The sequence below is a fragment of the Suricata suricatta genome, chromosome 13 (assembly GCF_006229205.1).
Source record: "Suricata suricatta isolate VVHF042 chromosome 13, meerkat_22Aug2017_6uvM2_HiC, whole genome shotgun sequence".
Lineage (NCBI taxonomy): Eukaryota > Metazoa > Chordata > Mammalia > Carnivora > Herpestidae > Suricata > Suricata suricatta.
Genome location: NC_043712.1, coordinates 26,783,562 through 26,800,139, shown reverse-complemented (window position 1 = coordinate 26,800,139; position 16,578 = coordinate 26,783,562). Strand labels below are relative to the sequence as shown.

The window sequence follows — 16,578 nt, the reverse complement described above, 5'->3', positions numbered from 1 at the left end:
GGTCAGCGGACGACACCAGCCAACGGGGCGGTGCCGCCCCCGGCACCAGAGGCGGAGCCTCCGCCGCCGAGTCCCGCCCCAGCCAGCGTCCGCCAGTAGTCCAGTCGCTGCTCTTTTCCAGACGGGTTAGACCTAACGGGAGGAATCGAAGAAAAGAATACCAGCTGGCTGTCCTTCCCAGCACTCGCAGGCGCGCCATGCTCGTCCTCCGAAGCGGTTTGACTAGAGCTCTAGCTGCGCGAAAGCTTGCGCCTCAGGTACTGGCAGTGGAGACGTGCCCAAGCGGTGCCTTGGGGGAGGGGAGGGGAGGGACGTCAACAAAAAGCTTGCGGAACCGCGCATGCGTTTCCTGCCTCCCGTGCCCAGACTTGCTAGTGCCGCGCATGCGGCCAGCGGGTTTTCGTATGCAGATTGGGAATGCGGCTCCGCCGCGGAAGTTCTGGTGTCGGTCAGTTCTAGACCCCGGAGGCGGGGTATCCCAGGCCGCGCGAGAGGTCGGGGGCGCGGCTCACGGAAAGTCTGCTGGCTGGTGTCGTCTCCAGGACAACTCGCGAGCAATCCCGAACGGGGTTTTTCTGGCTAAGTGCCAGACGTCCTTGCGGACGCTCGCGAAGCTCTGGCAGCAGCGTTTGTGCCTCCCAGGCCACGTTGGGGCCCGTGCCCGGTGCTTACTGATCGAGCCTTTCCTATTTATTTGTCGTTTGACAAGCCACCGCCCACTCCAGGCCGAAGGTAGAAGAGAAATAGGTCAACCGGCCACCGGTGTTAGAACCGGCCTCCTCGAAATGTACGCAACTTAACGAGCGTTTTGCCGCGAACTTGAAGAGGGTGCCCAGGGTATGGGTGATGGAGCATCCAGCCCAGCTGCCCATGGTGTCATGGTGGTGTCCAAAGCAGGCAGGGCCAGGAACCTCAGAACAAAGTCTTAACCTCATTTTACCTTGGATGAGAAACGTGCACAATAGATTTTTGTGATTCAGCCTTAACTGTCGGGAACCGGCCTGTTCTGTCAATCTACAGATATTTAAACTTCTACTCCTTTCCAAAAGGGTAGGATGGGAAGAGGATTAACCTAAAGACTGACATCCTGGTGAATAGTGAAGAAGAATCAATAATGGCCCATTCACTTAAGATTAGCAATAGTCTTTAACCTTGTAATTCTCACTCTTTTGGGGAAGGGCCAACAGTTGTTCATTAGAACTTTACTCTGGACTGTGATTTTCTTTTTAGGTGTCAACCAGTTGTTTTAAGTGAATTGGAAGTCAGTGCTGCGTAAAATCAGCCTTTATCTGGAGATAAGGGAGCCTAGAGCACTCATGTTTCCTACCATAGCATAGTGGCCTTGTGTTCTGGCTATACTGGTGTCCCTCAACAAAAATCACCTCACTCCTTCCTAAACACACCCCTCTCATTCCTTCACTGCTATTAACTTCTCCCTGAGCTTTCCTATTGTACTCTTTTGCAAAAGACAATAAAAATGTGTGCCTGTGATCATGTATTTTTTTTCTCTGAATACAAATTTCCTGAAAAACATCTTAAAAACCATTGTCACAAGTACCCCATTGGCCCATTTTGATATGTTTATATTTTATTTCTATGTTTAAGCGATAAATATTAGGCAGTTTTCATTTGCATAGCATTTTGTTATTAGAGTGGTAAAATGGCACACAAAAAAAGAATGCCAGCTAAAGGCAGGGACAGCTGTAATTGTTTTTGATGGCAAACTAGTCAGGCAATAAGAATATAACGCATCATAGACATGAATGGCATGAATGAGATGAGCTCAATTCAGCCTTATACACAATATACAAGCAAAATACACTGTTGTGCTTTGTAAATATATTGACATATCAGAGCAAGAATCCTACTGCTTTTGATTGTTGTACAAGTTGGTCAGCATAAGCCCAAAATTCATCCATAGCTTTGTAGGTATCAAAACTGTTGTGATAGATTATTGTGGTGTAATCAGCTTCAGGAAATATGCACATGCTAACCAAACTTAGGTAAGATGGATTTGTAAACTGAAATTCCATATGAGTGTGTCTGTGTTGATATACATAAATTTGTATGTGTGTGTGTATACATATAAATACATATCTATACACAGGGATCATTTCTGGCAAAGCATTTCCCACTGAAAGTTTGGTTCACTCAGACAACCAATTCAGAAATTTGCATAGTAAGTGTATGACTATTACAAAAGGAACTAATGGTTCTTAAAAAGTATTTCCATCAACATAGTATAACTAGTTGGGTTAAATAACCTTCAGATTGCATCTGTAATTAAAAACATAGTGACTCAGATAATTGTGAATTTATTTCCTTTTCTAGCATTTACACATTCTATCACTATATTACAATACAATTGAATAGGTCATAGTTTCCTAATACATTAAATTCCCGTCCTATTTTTTGACCAGTGGTCTACATCATTGGATTTAGGAAATACCTTTGACCTGACCAGCAATTTCCATTGTTTTAAGAGCCTAAAAAAAAAAATGAATTTTCTGCTAGTAAACACATTTCCATTGTGCCAGCCAGAATACCTGTATATTTTATAAAATTGTTTTAAATGCTTAACTCTAACACATACATATACTATTGACTAAAAATAAAATGTTTGCTAAATAAAGGATAATAAACTATTTGCAAAACTTACCAGGATCCTAGTTGTAGTTTCGGGGTAAAGAAATTGCCCCAGTGGCTTCTTAGGAGAAACTTCTCATGGAAAAGCACCTAGAGATAGAGGAAATAGTAGCTATATATTTGGAATACTTAAAAGTAGTTTTCTTTACTGATATTTCTCTAAACAAATGTCTACAGAGAGAGGACAAGAGAAATACAGATTGTATCTACCCAGTGTCCCTTGTTTCCAGACTTAGATTTGGTTGTAACACAATGTTATAAACCCTACCTTCCCAACATATTTAAATTTGCCTTATTTTTCTTCAGGTTTGCTCATCTCTTGCTACAGGCCCCAGACAATATGATGGAACATTCTATGAATTTCGTACCTATTATCTTAAGCCCTCAAAGATGAATGAGTTCCTGGAAAATACTAAGAAAAACATTCATCTTCGGACAGCTCACTCTGAATTGGTTGGATACTGGAGTGTAGAATTTGGAGGCACAATGAATAAAGTGTTTCATATTTGGAAGTATGGTATGAGTCATCAGCTTAAGTATTCTACAGTACAGATTTTCATTCTGTTAGATGTTACCTGAAACTTAGTTCTTAGATATGTATTACCATAAATACATACAAGTGAAATAAAACTTATAAATAGCAATACCAAATATAAAGTCAGTGACTGCACTTCCCACTGGTATACCTCTAATAGCCTATTGCTGGAAACTTTTATTAGCATATGGAATGTAATGTTGAGAAAATGACATCTCAGATTTCAAGTCATTAAATTGTGAGGCACACTCTAATTGTTAAGAAAAGTTAAGAATAGCTTATTGTAAAGATGGTTTATGAAAAATTTAAAGCAATGAATGCGAGAACCCAAGCAGTTAAGATCATATAAGGAAAGTAGAATTGTTTTTATTATTATTATTATTGAAATTATGGATATCAGTGTTTTAACAGAAATCATTTAAATGTCTAGGGGCTTTAGGAAAATAGAATAGGAAACTTTGAAGCCCTCACCCTTCTGTAAAATAGAATAAATCTGCTGTGTTTCAGACCACTTTTGTTTCTTTTCTGCACCCCAAAGTTTCAAGACATTTACTGTCATTATACTCATCTATGGAGGTAAAGGAAAAGGAACTAGAGAGAACTCTTCCCATATTGAAGCTGATCTCCCCCTGGTCTAGTAGAGGAAGGAGTATGGTTACTGGAATCCCCAGAATGTTTGTTACTCCATTGTGTAATCTTTCTGAAGTCCTAGTACATCATGATATCCAAAAATTTTTAGTACTTTCATTTAGTATTTGGTTACTAGTGTCCAAAATTAATAGTCATAAAATAATATGAAAGTGTTTATTCTATACTTAACACAGCCATAGTTTAGGGATTTCCCAATTGTAGAACAAACCCCATTAAAAATAATTTATGCTTTAATGCACAGCCAGTTGAATTGTGTCCTATTAAAAACAAACAAACAAACAATTAGTAAGATCCTGATAATACTTACATAATGTCTAAGGTAGATGTTATTCCTTATCCACAGCATAGAAAACTATTTTACCATTAGTCTTATGAGGCTTTTTTGGTTAAATGTAGTATTGGCCCACATAATGGCACTGAGTAAAAAGAACGGATGAGAGAAAATCAATACTATTTCTTTGGAAGCTGTTGGTTCAAAGCAGCAGTTGTCAAAGTACATCTTAATTTAATTTATGTTAAATTTAATTCAAGATGTATCTTGACCTGATCACCCACCACCACCTCCACGACCAGAAATACACTTTCGAATCTGCCACTATAATTTAAATGCCTCAATTAAATTAATAAGAATAGTTAATGTATATTGAGTTATGACTAGGTGCCAAACACTGTCGTAAGGTCTTTTTATGTACTAATTTATTTACTCTTAACTCTAGAGGATTTTTTACAATGTAAAAACCAGGCACAGAAAGATTTAATAACCTAAGTCACACAACTGCCTACTAAACAGTAAAGGGTTAAGCCCACTGTATGGCATTATTATTAGTTGTTTACATTTCTACTCCCCTTCTAGACCATGAGCACCTTGGGGACAGATGTCATATCTATATGCATCTCAAGGCATATAATACAATATCCTTATGTAGCTTCAATGAACAATTGGTGAACTGAATGAAACTCAGAAAAAGTACAGGTGATTTAAATCAGTAATTTTTGTTTTCTTTTCTCCTTTTTTCCCCATAGATAATTTTGGTCATCGAACTGAAGTTCGGAAAGCATTGGCCAAAGATAAAGAATGGCAAGAACAATACCTTATTCCAAATTTGGCTCTTATTGATAAACAAGAGAGTGAGATTACTTATCTAGTACCATGGTGCAAATTAGAAAAGCCTCCAAAAGAAGGTCAGTCCTCCCCTTTTAGTCACTTTGAATTCTGATAGAGAAAATATTAAAGATTTTAAACTTTAAAAACTCAAGTCCTACTGGAAAAGAAATGAAGTTAATCCTTTGTTTAATTCAGGAGCATATGTTGATTGTTCAGATAAAAATAAATTGGTGCTCTTTATTTAAAAAATGAGCATTAAATAATGAAGTATTTTTCCATATTGGTATATTATTGATTCTTAAAGCTTAGCTGTGTTATACAAAAAGTTGACATGGTCAGTAAAGGTTGAGAAGTTGGGCCTAGGGATCAGGGAAGACATCTGTGGGTAGGTGAGGGATAATATGTGATACTATGTCATAATCTTAAAATAATATAACTTTTTAAATATAAAAGCATTTTCCATGGATTACAACTAATCTTAAGTACATGTTTGTTTATACAATGGACTAGGGGAATGAATTAACTTAAATTGCCAAGCTGCATTACTGTAGTCTAACTTTTATATCTTCCTCTTTCTTATTTCTCAGTTTGAAAATAATTCCTAAAGATTTGTCTTCTTGCTGATTTCACTTCTTGCTGACTTAAAGAAATTATTACCTCAATCCAGTTTTAAAAAAGGTCAGATTAGCAAAAGCACAAACTAATTTAAATGTTATTTTATTTCCCCCATTATTCCTAACTTTGCAGTGCATTTTAGATTTCAAAAGATTTGAAAAATCGTATTTAGAAACTTATCCTCTTAGCTCCCCTTCAGCTTTCAGCACTAACTGAATGAACTGGTTGGCTTCTCACAAAGTATCAGATCTTGGTTCTTTTCCTGTTGTCATGATTCTTTGACAACTTTTGCATGTTTTTCTTTTACTTCTCAAATCTATTTGTTCCCTGGTTTCCTTCTCTTCACCCAGCCTTTATTTCCATCCAGAAGTTAAAATGCTTTTCAAGTATTTACCTGGATATTTGGGAATAATAAAACCATCTCCTTTAGAATTATTTTTTCCCCTCAGAATTCTAAAACAATCACTTTAGGCTTATTATTTGCTTTCTGCTCCTGTTAGAAATAGAATCCTATAAGGGGAAATTGTATAAAGAGAAAAGTAGTGAAAATTGGAAAGAAAAATGGAACTATAAAAGACAGGAAATACTTCCTTATTCATTTCTTTTATAAAAGTATAGAGTTAGGCAACTAAAAATATCCTATTCCATTGTAAATTCTCACTAACTTTTATTGACATATATTATAGATTAAAAATAGCTTAGATAATACCTTACCTACAGAGTCCATATGTTTTTTCATTGTTCTATTTGATAAGTTAAATGACTGACCATTAAAGTAGTACCAAGACTGTCTAAACATAAAAGCAAAGAAAAACAATGCAAAGTATTAATAAATATGTCTGTATAAATATGTATATGGGTATGATCCTCAAAATCTATATATGTAGTTAGCCTTGCACTGGAACCAAACTAAAAATGATTAGAAACTGCTTGAATATGTTCTATAAAATAATTCTTTTTCTCCTTATTCTAGGAGTCTATGAACTAGCTACTTTTCAGATGAAACCTGGTGGGCCAGCTCTGTGGGGTGACCCATTTAAAAGGGCGGTTCATACTCATGTCAATCGAGGCTACACAAAACTAGTTGGAGTGTTCCATGCAGAATATGGAGCACTCAACAGAGGTACAGTTGTCCATTTCTTCCATGAAATTGCAAAATATATCGGTGATCCGCATTAAGTTCCCTTCGTCAGTTTGTCTCTGTTCTCATTATAGAGTAAATTTTATTTTTTATTGCCCAGATTTTAGCTTTTTGTAAATTTAAGGGTTAAGCAAATCTGTTTTACATTTATTTGGAATGTTATTCACCTTATAAAGTTTTTTTTCAAATACTGAACTGCTCTTTTTCCTGATACATTAAAATGATAAAATTTTAAAAATTGGAAGGAGAAAGAACCATGGAGGCATGTTGTACTTATGCGCCCAAGGATCCTGAACAAATTGGCTGTCATTCCTGCTTTTGTAAACCATACAGCGCCAGATATTAAAAACCCTAAAAAAGACCCTTACCAAATTAACCATGGAGACTGGCAGAAATTGGGTAAACTCTCCTCCCCATGCCCTTTACAGGGTAAGAAATTCCCCTTAGACCAAGTAGGGCTATCCCAGGCTTTAGGGAAACAATGTTACTTCTATGCCAATAGCTCAGGAATGATACAGGATAGTCTAACCCTGTTATCTAATGTTAAAGTTAACCCGATAGTCGCCGAACAGGACCCTAGGCTCGCCCTGTAATTGGTTGATTTTGTAAATCTCATCAGAAATTTCAGTTTTCGTTCTATGATGGTTACAATTGGCATGTCCATGACTATATAATTGTTGATCTTAATTCTTTTAAGTAAAAAAGAGGGAAATGTTGGGGCCCAGTAGGCAAAAAAAAGCCCTCAAACAATATTTGGCCTCCTGGGCCGCACATATGGCTTCTATTCATCCTATGATTTTCTCATTGCTTTACAAAGAGGCATATACTTTTAGGCTTTGAATCAACTTGGGTCAGTCAGTGACCTTCCCTTTATTTTCTGGCTCTTTGTCTGCTGTTGGGAGTGAATGTAATCCTCTGCCAAAAGATTTGCTTATAAAAGGATGACATCTTACCCTTGAATAACTGATGAAGGGCCTTAAGGAATGTATATCTCCTCCTAGAATTCTTCAGGCTTATCTTATGCTTAAAACCAGACTATTATTAGGGGATTCCTCTTTTGTAATGACTTAATCCTGTTACTTACTACTGTCCTGATAAGAATGACCGTTTCTGGAGCATGTCTTTACTTCAAGGACCTTGAACTATGTAACCATTAAAGAAACGATATAATCCCCCATGGTATATAAGACCCTGACTATCCTAATAAAGTGTGGCTTTTTCCACCATAAAAAAAATAAATAAAAAAATAAATAAAAATTGGAAGGAACCTGAAAAAGTCACCTATTCCTTTCATCATGTTATTTTCCTCTGAATATACTTGTAATGATTTTTTCCCTTTTGTCCCAGTTTTATTGAGATATAATTGACATGTAACATGGTATAAACTTAAGGTATGCAACATAATGATCTAAAATCTGTATATATTGTTCAGTGGTCACTACAGTAAGTTTAGTTAGCATCCATCACCTCACAGTTACAAACTGTTTTTCCTTCTGATGACAACTTTTAAGATATACTCTCTTATCAGCTTTCAAATATATAATACAGAATTGTTAACTATAATCATCATGTTATATATTACATCCCTAAAACTTATTTATCTTATAACTGGAAGTTTGTGCTTTTTGTGATTTTTTAAAAATAACATTACTTAGGGTAGAGAGATTATTTCTGGGTGAAAAAGTACTATATAGTTACTATAAATATTAAAAGCATGGAAAAGCCCAAAGGAAAAAAAATCCATTTCCACTATTTAGATATATATTATATATATATGTATATATATGTATATGGCTTATTAATTTATTTAATAAAAACTTTATTTGGGGTATTTAATGTTTAAAGTCAAAAGACGTTCCAATCAGAATTTCAGAGAGTTTTCTTGTGGCAAACTGAAAAGTGTTTGTTTATCAGAATGGATAATGTTTATCAGAAAGGATAAATGACTAAGAATAGCTAACAAATATTTGAAAGACTTGTAATAACCAGGTGCCTTCTTATCTTCTCCACTTCACATCCAAATAACATTTCAAACCTAATATATCCAAAGCTGAGCTGACTGTTGCTCAGAAACAACTTCTACTATATATATTATATATATATATTCAAGTTGGAAAATATATGAAGAGGAGAAAAAATACTAGACACCTATCTCAAAATATGCTGAAATAACATTAAGGCAGATTATGGATTTCAATTAAAAAAGTGAATTAATACAATTAATAAAACAAAATATAGATAAATTTATTTAATAATATGTATGGAAACAGTATTTCTAAGCCAAAAAGCAAATGAAAAAACTATGAAAGAAAAAAAGAATAAATTGATGATTTTATTATACAAAGCTCAAACATTGTGCCTCCCAAAACACCTTAAATGAAATCTAAAAGCAAAAAACAAACAAGTAAATATTCTGCAAAGGTAGACACCGATGACTCTTAAAAATGTACTAAAGATACATATTGAAACAATAAGAAGATACCAGTTTTTTTTAATTTTTACATATTTCTTTTTGAGAGAGAGAAAGAAACAGAGCATAAGAGCATTAGCAAGGAGGGGCAGAGAGAAAGGGGGACACAATCTGAAGCAGGCTTCAGGCTCTGAGCTGTCAGCACAGTGCCCAGTGCGGGGCTTGAACCCAAGAACTGTGAGATTGTAACCTGAGCTGAAGTCAGACACTTAACCTACTGAACCACTCAGGCACCCCATAAGATGCCAGTTTTTAAATAATAAAGATACATTATATAGAATATTTCCTAGGTCAGAGAAAAATGAGTTATACTTACAGGATTTGTATCTGCTTCCTCTTCCCTCAGGAAAAAAAAATAGCAATATAAATAAAAAAGCTTGTTTTTTTTGACATTATGTTTTTAATTTTAGTATAAGTAACATACAATGTTGTATTAGCTTTAGGTGTACACTATAGTGATTCAACAATTCTGTACATTACTCAGAACTCATCATGATAAGTGTAATCTTAATCCACTTTACATATTTCACCCATCCCTCTATCCACCTTCCCTCTGGCAACCACCAGTTTATTTTCTATATTTAAGAGTTGTTTTTCATCATGTTTTCTCTTTGTTCATTTGTTTTCTTTCTTAAATTACACTATGAGTAAAATCATGTGGTCTTTGTTTTTTTCTGATTATTTCACATAGCAGTATACCTTCTAGATCCATCTGTATGTTTGCAAATGGCAAGCTCTTTCTTTTTTATGGCTGAGTAATATTCCATCATATATACATACCACACCTTCTTTATCCATTCATCTATCAATGGACACTTGGTCAGCTTCCATATCTTGACTACGTAATTAATGCTGTAGTAAACATAGGGGTGCATAAACCTTTTCAAATTCATGTTTTCATTTTCTTCAGGTCAATACCCAGTAGTGGAATTACTGTATCCTATGGTAATTCTATTTTTAATTTTTTGAGGAACCTTCATACTGTTGCCACAGTAACAACACCAGTTTGCGTTCCTACCAATGGTACATGAGGGTTCCTTTCTCTCCACATCCTTGCGAACATTTGTTGTTTCTTGTGTTTTTGATTTTAGCCATTCTAACAGATGTGAGGTAATATCTCATTGTAGTTTTGATTTGCTTTTCCCTGGTGATGAATGATGTTGAGCATCTTTTCATGTGTCTATTGGCCACCTGGATGTCTTCTTTGGAGAAATGTCTATTCATATCTTCTACCCATTTTTAAATTGGACTATTTGTTTTTTGGGTATTGAGTTGTATAGGTTCTTTATAGATTTTTGGATATTAACCCTTTATCAGATATGTCATTTGACAATATTTCCTCCCATTCAGTAGGTTGTATTTACTATTGATAATGGTTCCCTTTGCTGTTTAAAAGCTTATATTTTGATGTAGTGCCAATAGTTTATTTTTGCATTTTCCTTTTTTTAGGAGACAGGAGAAGTTGCTATGGCTAATGTCAAAGAAATTAATGCCTGTGTTTTCCTCTAGGACTTGTAGGGTTTCAAGTCTCATATTTAGGTCTTCAATCCATGTTGACCTTATTTTTGTGTAAAGTGAAAGAAAGTGGTCCAGTTTCATTCTTTTGCATGTAGCTATCCAGGTTTCCCAAAACTATTTGTTAAAAAGACTTTTTCTTTTGCCTATTTTGTCAAAGATTGACCATATAATCATGGGTTTATTTCTGGGCTCTGTATTCTGTTCCATTGATCTATGGATCTATGCATCTTTTTTTGTGCCAGTAGCATACCATTTTGATTACTACAGATTTGTAGTAAATATGGGACTATGATGCCTCCAGTTTTGGTTTTTTTTTTCAAGATTACTTTGGCTATTTGCAGTCTTTTGTGGTTCCATACAATTTTTTGGATTGTTTGTTCTAGTTCTGTGAAAAATGCTACTGTTATTTTTGTAGGGCTGCATTAAATCTGCAGATTGTTTTGGGTAGTATGGATGTTTTAACAGTGTTGGTTCTCCCAATCCATGAGCGTGGAATATCCTTCCATTTGTATAATCTTCAACTTCTTTCATCATCGTTTTATAGTTTTCACAGTACAGGTCTTTCACCTCCTTGGCAAGTTTATTCCTAGGTATTTTATTATTTTTGGTGCAATTGTAAATGGGATATTTTTCTGAATTTCTCTTTTTGCTACTTCATTATTTATGTGCAGAAATGAAATAGATTTCTGTATATTGATTTTGTATCCTGCAGCTTTACTTAATTCACTTATCAGCTCCAGTAGTTTTTGGTGGAGTCTTTATTGTTTTCTATATATAGTATCATGTCATCTGCAAATAGTGAAAGTTTTGCTTCTTCTTTACCAGTTTACATGCTTTGTATTTCTGTTCCTTGTCTGATTGCTGTGGCTAGGACTTCCAGTACTATGTTGAATAAAAATTGGTGAGAGTAGACATTCTTGTCTTGTTTGTGACCATAGTGTAAAAGCTCTCTGTTTTTCATCATTGATTATGATGTTAGCTGTGGGGTTTTCATATATGGCCTCTATTATGTTGAGGTATGTTCCGCCTAAGTCTACTTTGTTGAGGAGGGTTTTTAGCATGAAGGGATGTTGTCCTTGTCAAGTGCGTTTTCTATATCTATTGAAATGACCATATGGTTTTTATCCTTTCTATTATTGATGTGATGTATCACATTGTTTGCTTTGCAAATATTGAACTACTCTTTATTCTCAGGAATAAATCCTACTTGATGATGGTAAATGATTTCTTTATGTATTATTGGATTCAATTTGCTCATATTTGTTACAGATCTTTGCATCTATGTTCATCAGAGATATTGGCCTGTAGTTTGTTTTTGTTTTTGTTTTTGTGTTTTTTGTAGCATCTTTATCTAGTTTTGGTGTCAGGGTAATGCTGGCTTCATAGAATGAATTTGGAAGCTTTCTTTCCTCTTCTATTTTTTTGAAATATTTTGAGAAGAATAGGCATTAGCTGTTTTTTAAATGTTTTGTAGAATTCACCTGTGAAGCCATCTAGTCCTGGACTTAGGTTTTTTGGGAGTTTTTTGGTTAGTGATTCAATTACATTGCTTGTACAGTGTTTAAATTTTCTGTTTTTTCCGGAATCATTTTTGGGAAATGTTATGTTTCTAGGAATTTATCCATTTCTTCTAGATTGTCCAATTTGTTAGCATCTAATTTTTCATAATATTCTCTAACTAATCCTTCATATTTCTGTGGTTTTGACAGCTATTTCTCCTCTTTCACTTCTGATTTTGTTTGATTCTCTACTTTTATTATGTACCTGTGAAAATTTTTTCTTTCCTCCTTTTCTTACTCCTGCTTATGGTTTTTCTTTTCCACTCAAAGAATCCCCTTTAATATTTCTTCTAAGACTGGTTTAGTGGTGATGAACTCCTTTAACTTTAGTTTATCTGAGGAACTCTTTATCTCTCCTTCTATTCTGAATGATAGCCTTGCTGCATAGAGTATTCTTGGTTTCAGTTTTTTTCCTTTTCAGCACTTTGAATATGTCTTGCCACTCCTTTCTAGCCTGCAAAGTTTCTGCTGAAAAATCAGCTGGTAGCCTTATGGAGTTTCCCTCATATGCAACTATTTTCTTTTCTTTTGCTCCTTTTATGTTTTTCTCTTTATCAGTACTTTCTTGCCTTTTTAATTACTGTGTGTCTTGGTGTGGACCTCCTTGAGTTGATATTGTTGGGGGCTCTCTGTGCCTCATGACTCTAGATTTGTTTCCCTGTCCAGATTTAGCAAGTTTTCAGCTATTATTTCTTCAAATAAATGTTATCTCTTTTATCTGTCTTCTTCTGGGATCCCTATAATGTGAATGGTATTAAACTTGATGGTGTTGCTGAGTTCCCTTAACCTATTCTCACATTTTTGTTAATCGTTTTTCTTTCTCAGTTCAGCTTGATTGCATTCCATTACTGTCTTCTAGATCACTGATCCATTCTTCTGCTTCCTCTAATCTACTATTTATTCCCTCTAGTATATTTTTAATTCCACTTATTGAGTTCTTCATCTCTTACTGGTTCTTTTTTATATTTTCTCTCTCTTTTTTGAGTGTTTCACTGAGATCCTGCACTCTTTTCTCAAGTCCAGTGAATATATTTATGATCATTACTTTAAATTCTCTATCAGGCATATTGCTTATCTGTGTTTCATTTAGCTTTCTTGCTGTGATTTTGTCCTGTTTTTTTCATTTGGGACATATTCTTCTGTGCCTTCATTTTGCCTTGCTCTCTGTGTCTGTTTCTGTGTGTTAGGAAAGTAAGCTACATCTCCTGCTCTTGCAAGTAGTGGCCTTACGGAGAAGAGTCCTGTAGTGCCCTGCAGTGCAATGTCCCCTTCAAGGGTATCTTCTATACGTGTTGCATGCACCTTACTCTTGCGGCTGAGCCACATGTGCCTCAGTCCAGTTGTCTCAAATGGCTCTTTACCTTTTGTGGGCAGGGTTTGGTTCCTATGTTAAGAGGCCAGTTGGGGCTGCCTTGGGCAAAAAGAGCCTTAATTTCTTTAAATTGTTTTTGCCAGTGTTAAGGAAATATCCACAGATATGTAGGTGTGTTTAGTTATACAAGAAGAGAATTTAAAAGGACATAAAATATACAGTTGTATTTAAATGATGAGATTAAAGGTCTTTGAAGTCTCTATTATAATGGACATGTATCACTTTTATAAGAAAAAATTAATGAAACTATGTTGCACACACACTTTTTAATCTTAAATTTATTCTTAGTGTACTAGGAGAATGGTAGTATGCTAAGTATAAATCAGTACTTCATTTCTGGAGGACAGTGTATATTACTCATATTTATGAGTGTGTATGTATAAGATATACTCTTTGGTTCTCTCAATTTAAATTTTAGGAGTTTATATTAAGAAAATAATCAGATCCAGACTTCCTGGGTTTGAATCCCAGCTTCATCACATATAACTTTGTGACCCTGGGTAAGTTACTTAACCTCATTGTACCCTGGTTTCCTCATCCATAAATTGATGACAATAGTAATCTACCACATAAAATTATTATGAACACTAAATGAGTTAATACATGCAAAATGCTTAAAACCAGGTCTAGCACATAGACAATGAATAAATATTAGTAGGAGTTGTCATCGGCATTGTTATCATTACACATACACATATAGAAGCTACTCTAATGATGTTTATGTCAGTATTATTTACAATAAAAAAACATTCTTTATGTAATACACATATAATCCAGAAAAAAGTACATATACATCATTATGTATTTGTATAACCATAAATTTGTATTTATGTATGTATATATATTCATAAAAATACATACATATATAATAAAATTGGAAATAGATGCAGCAAAAAGTGGTTTTTTTAGGTGATATAGAAATGATTGCTCTTTTCTCTCTTTATCTGCATTTTCCTGTAGAGCTAACATGTCTTATAATTATTAAAAATTTGTAAAACATTATGCACAAAAACATTCCATAAGTCAAAAAATTAAAATGTTAGAAATAATCTAATCGGTCAATAATAAGAAGTTTGGATAAAAAGTTGTTATATCTATAAGGAGGAATTCATATGGCCATTAAAAATTAAGATGACTGCCATGGAAAATATGCATTTTTTATTTCATTCATTTGTTTAAAGGAAATGCATTAAATAGCAATAGAGGCTCTCTCTAGGGGTTCAAATTATGCTATTTTTAATTTTCTTCTTTGTACCTTCCAAATTTCCAGAAATAAACAGAATTCTTGTATAATTGTACTTTTTTTAATAAACTAAAATAGATTAGGAAGTCACAAAGCTTGGTTCTAAACCTAATTGTGTCTTTAGTGGTTTTACTTCTTGTCTCTAACCATCTGTTTCGTCGTCTATAAAACCAGTTTGATTAAGTAATTTATAAATTTCCCTCCCAAATCTCTGATCCCTCTGAAATCTTATCACTAACATATTTAGTTTTATCTTTTTGATATTTACTGTTTTGATTAAAGAATAAGGCTTAATGTTTCTGATTAATTTTTCTGTATTTCTAACTTGTAGAAACGCCATAGTCTTTAGAATCTATTATTGGTTTTTCTGCAGTTCATGTTCTTTGGTGGAATGAGAGTGCAGACAGGCGTGCAGCTGGGAGACACCAGTCTCATGAGGATCCCAGAGTTGTGGCAGCTGGTGAGCTATTTCACTAGGCATGAATTATTTGTACAACAAATTTGATTCACTTTATAACTCTGTAACTTTCTAACATTATAAAATGTTTTTTTTCCAGTTCGAGAAAGTGTTAACTTCCTTGAGTCTCAGCAAAATATGCTTCTGATTCCTACGTCATTTTCACCTTTGAAATAGTTTTCCACTGAAAGATGAAGCATTACATTAACTGCTCTAAGTTTTATCTGCTAATGGTGCTTAAATTCTCCCAAGAGATTCTCATTTTTATATGAAGGAGGTGGTAAGTTAATTTGCTAAGCCTTCTGCATTTTTTAAAGCTACTTCTGTCCATTGTCATCACCTCTTGAGGAAATAGTTCTGTTCATTTCCCTTTGACATTTCAGTGTCTGTCATACATTAAAAATAGTTGTCATTCCTAAGAGATCTTGATTTTTCTTTTATTTCAGAATGTTTCTTATTCTATATGTTTACAGTAACATTTCCTTTTATAGCATTTCCTTATATTGAAATGATTATGTTACATCTCCAAGCCTATGATCATATTTTTAAATTATTTATATATATTAACCTTTTCATGTCTATTTTTATGAAATTTTAAAAGGTTTTGTCCAGTAAAATTTATTTTGTAATACCAAATGGGATTCATAAAAATATTAAGCCTGTTTATTATGGAAAAGTGTAGTATCATTTATATCATCTCTTTTCATTTTGAGTTTTACATTAATAATTAATTATATATGTGGAAAATAATGTTATTAGGTCCTCATATTAAAAACATTTGAAGACTCATTGGTTTATATGCTGAAAATGTCTTCATTTACAATTTACTTTCCTAACTTTTACTTCATTTTGAATCACAATTAAAATTTTTTTTTAACATTTATTTATTTTTGAGAGATTGAGAGAGGCAGATCATGAGCAGGGGAGGGGCTGAGAGAAAAGAACACACAGAATTGGAAGCAGGCTCCAGGCTCTGAGCTAGCTATCAGCACAGAGCCTGATGCAGGGCTCAAACCCACGAACTGTGAGATCATGACCTGGGCCAAAGTCAGATGTTCAATTGACTGAGCCACCCAGGTGCCCCTTGAATCACAATTTAACAAAGATACTTGAAACATCTATTTGTGATAATGAGTTATTTATGGTTATGGAAATGTCTGCCCTAATAAAAGCCTACAGATACATTCTGGTTGTTTTTTGTCATGTTTTATATTTTTATTCTCTTATCTGGAGCTACTGTGTTGCTATAAGGCAATAAGCCAGTAA

At 34.4% G+C, this 16,578-nt stretch overlaps 1 protein-coding gene and 1 long non-coding RNA gene across 3 annotated transcripts in view; one reads left to right on the top strand and one right to left on the bottom strand.

Annotated features, from left to right (window-relative positions):
- LOC115276633 overlaps positions 1-2,705 on the bottom strand; it is a 44,761-nt gene extending 42,056 nt beyond the window's left edge. Inside the window, exon 1 of the long non-coding RNA XR_003902033.1 lies at positions 2,660-2,705. This is a non-coding gene — a long non-coding RNA (uncharacterized LOC115276633). The remainder of the gene's footprint in view (positions 1-2,659) is intronic.
- NIPSNAP3A (nipsnap homolog 3A) lies at positions 68-15,733 on the top strand. Of its 2 annotated transcripts, XM_029920689.1 has the most exons (6): positions 68-257; positions 2,953-3,163; positions 4,856-5,014; positions 6,526-6,675; positions 15,229-15,315; positions 15,413-15,733. In XM_029920689.1, the coding sequence occupies exons 1-6, from the start codon at positions 198-200 to the stop codon at positions 15,487-15,489; spliced, it is 744 nt and encodes a 247-aa protein (XP_029776549.1). In that variant the 5' UTR covers positions 68-197; the 3' UTR covers positions 15,490-15,733. The 2 variants fall into 2 exon arrangements, with proteins under 2 accessions (XP_029776549.1, XP_029776550.1); XM_029920690.1 differs by lacking the exon at positions 6,526-6,675.
- Positions 15,734-16,578: the final 845 nt, after the last annotated feature.

Excerpts from the sequence above, each read along its gene's own strand:
- NIPSNAP3A (XM_029920689.1), top strand. The coding sequence starts at position 198 with ATGCTCGTCCTCCGAAGCGGTTTGACTAGAGCTCTAGCTGCGCGAAAG. Across the intron at positions 5,015-6,525 it reads AGAAAAGCCTCCAAAAGAAG|GAGTCTATGAACTAGCTACT; the intron begins GTCAGTCCTCCC and ends TCCTTATTCTAG. Across the intron at positions 6,676-15,228 it reads ATATGGAGCACTCAACAGAG|TTCATGTTCTTTGGTGGAAT; the intron begins GTACAGTTGTCC and ends GTTTTTCTGCAG.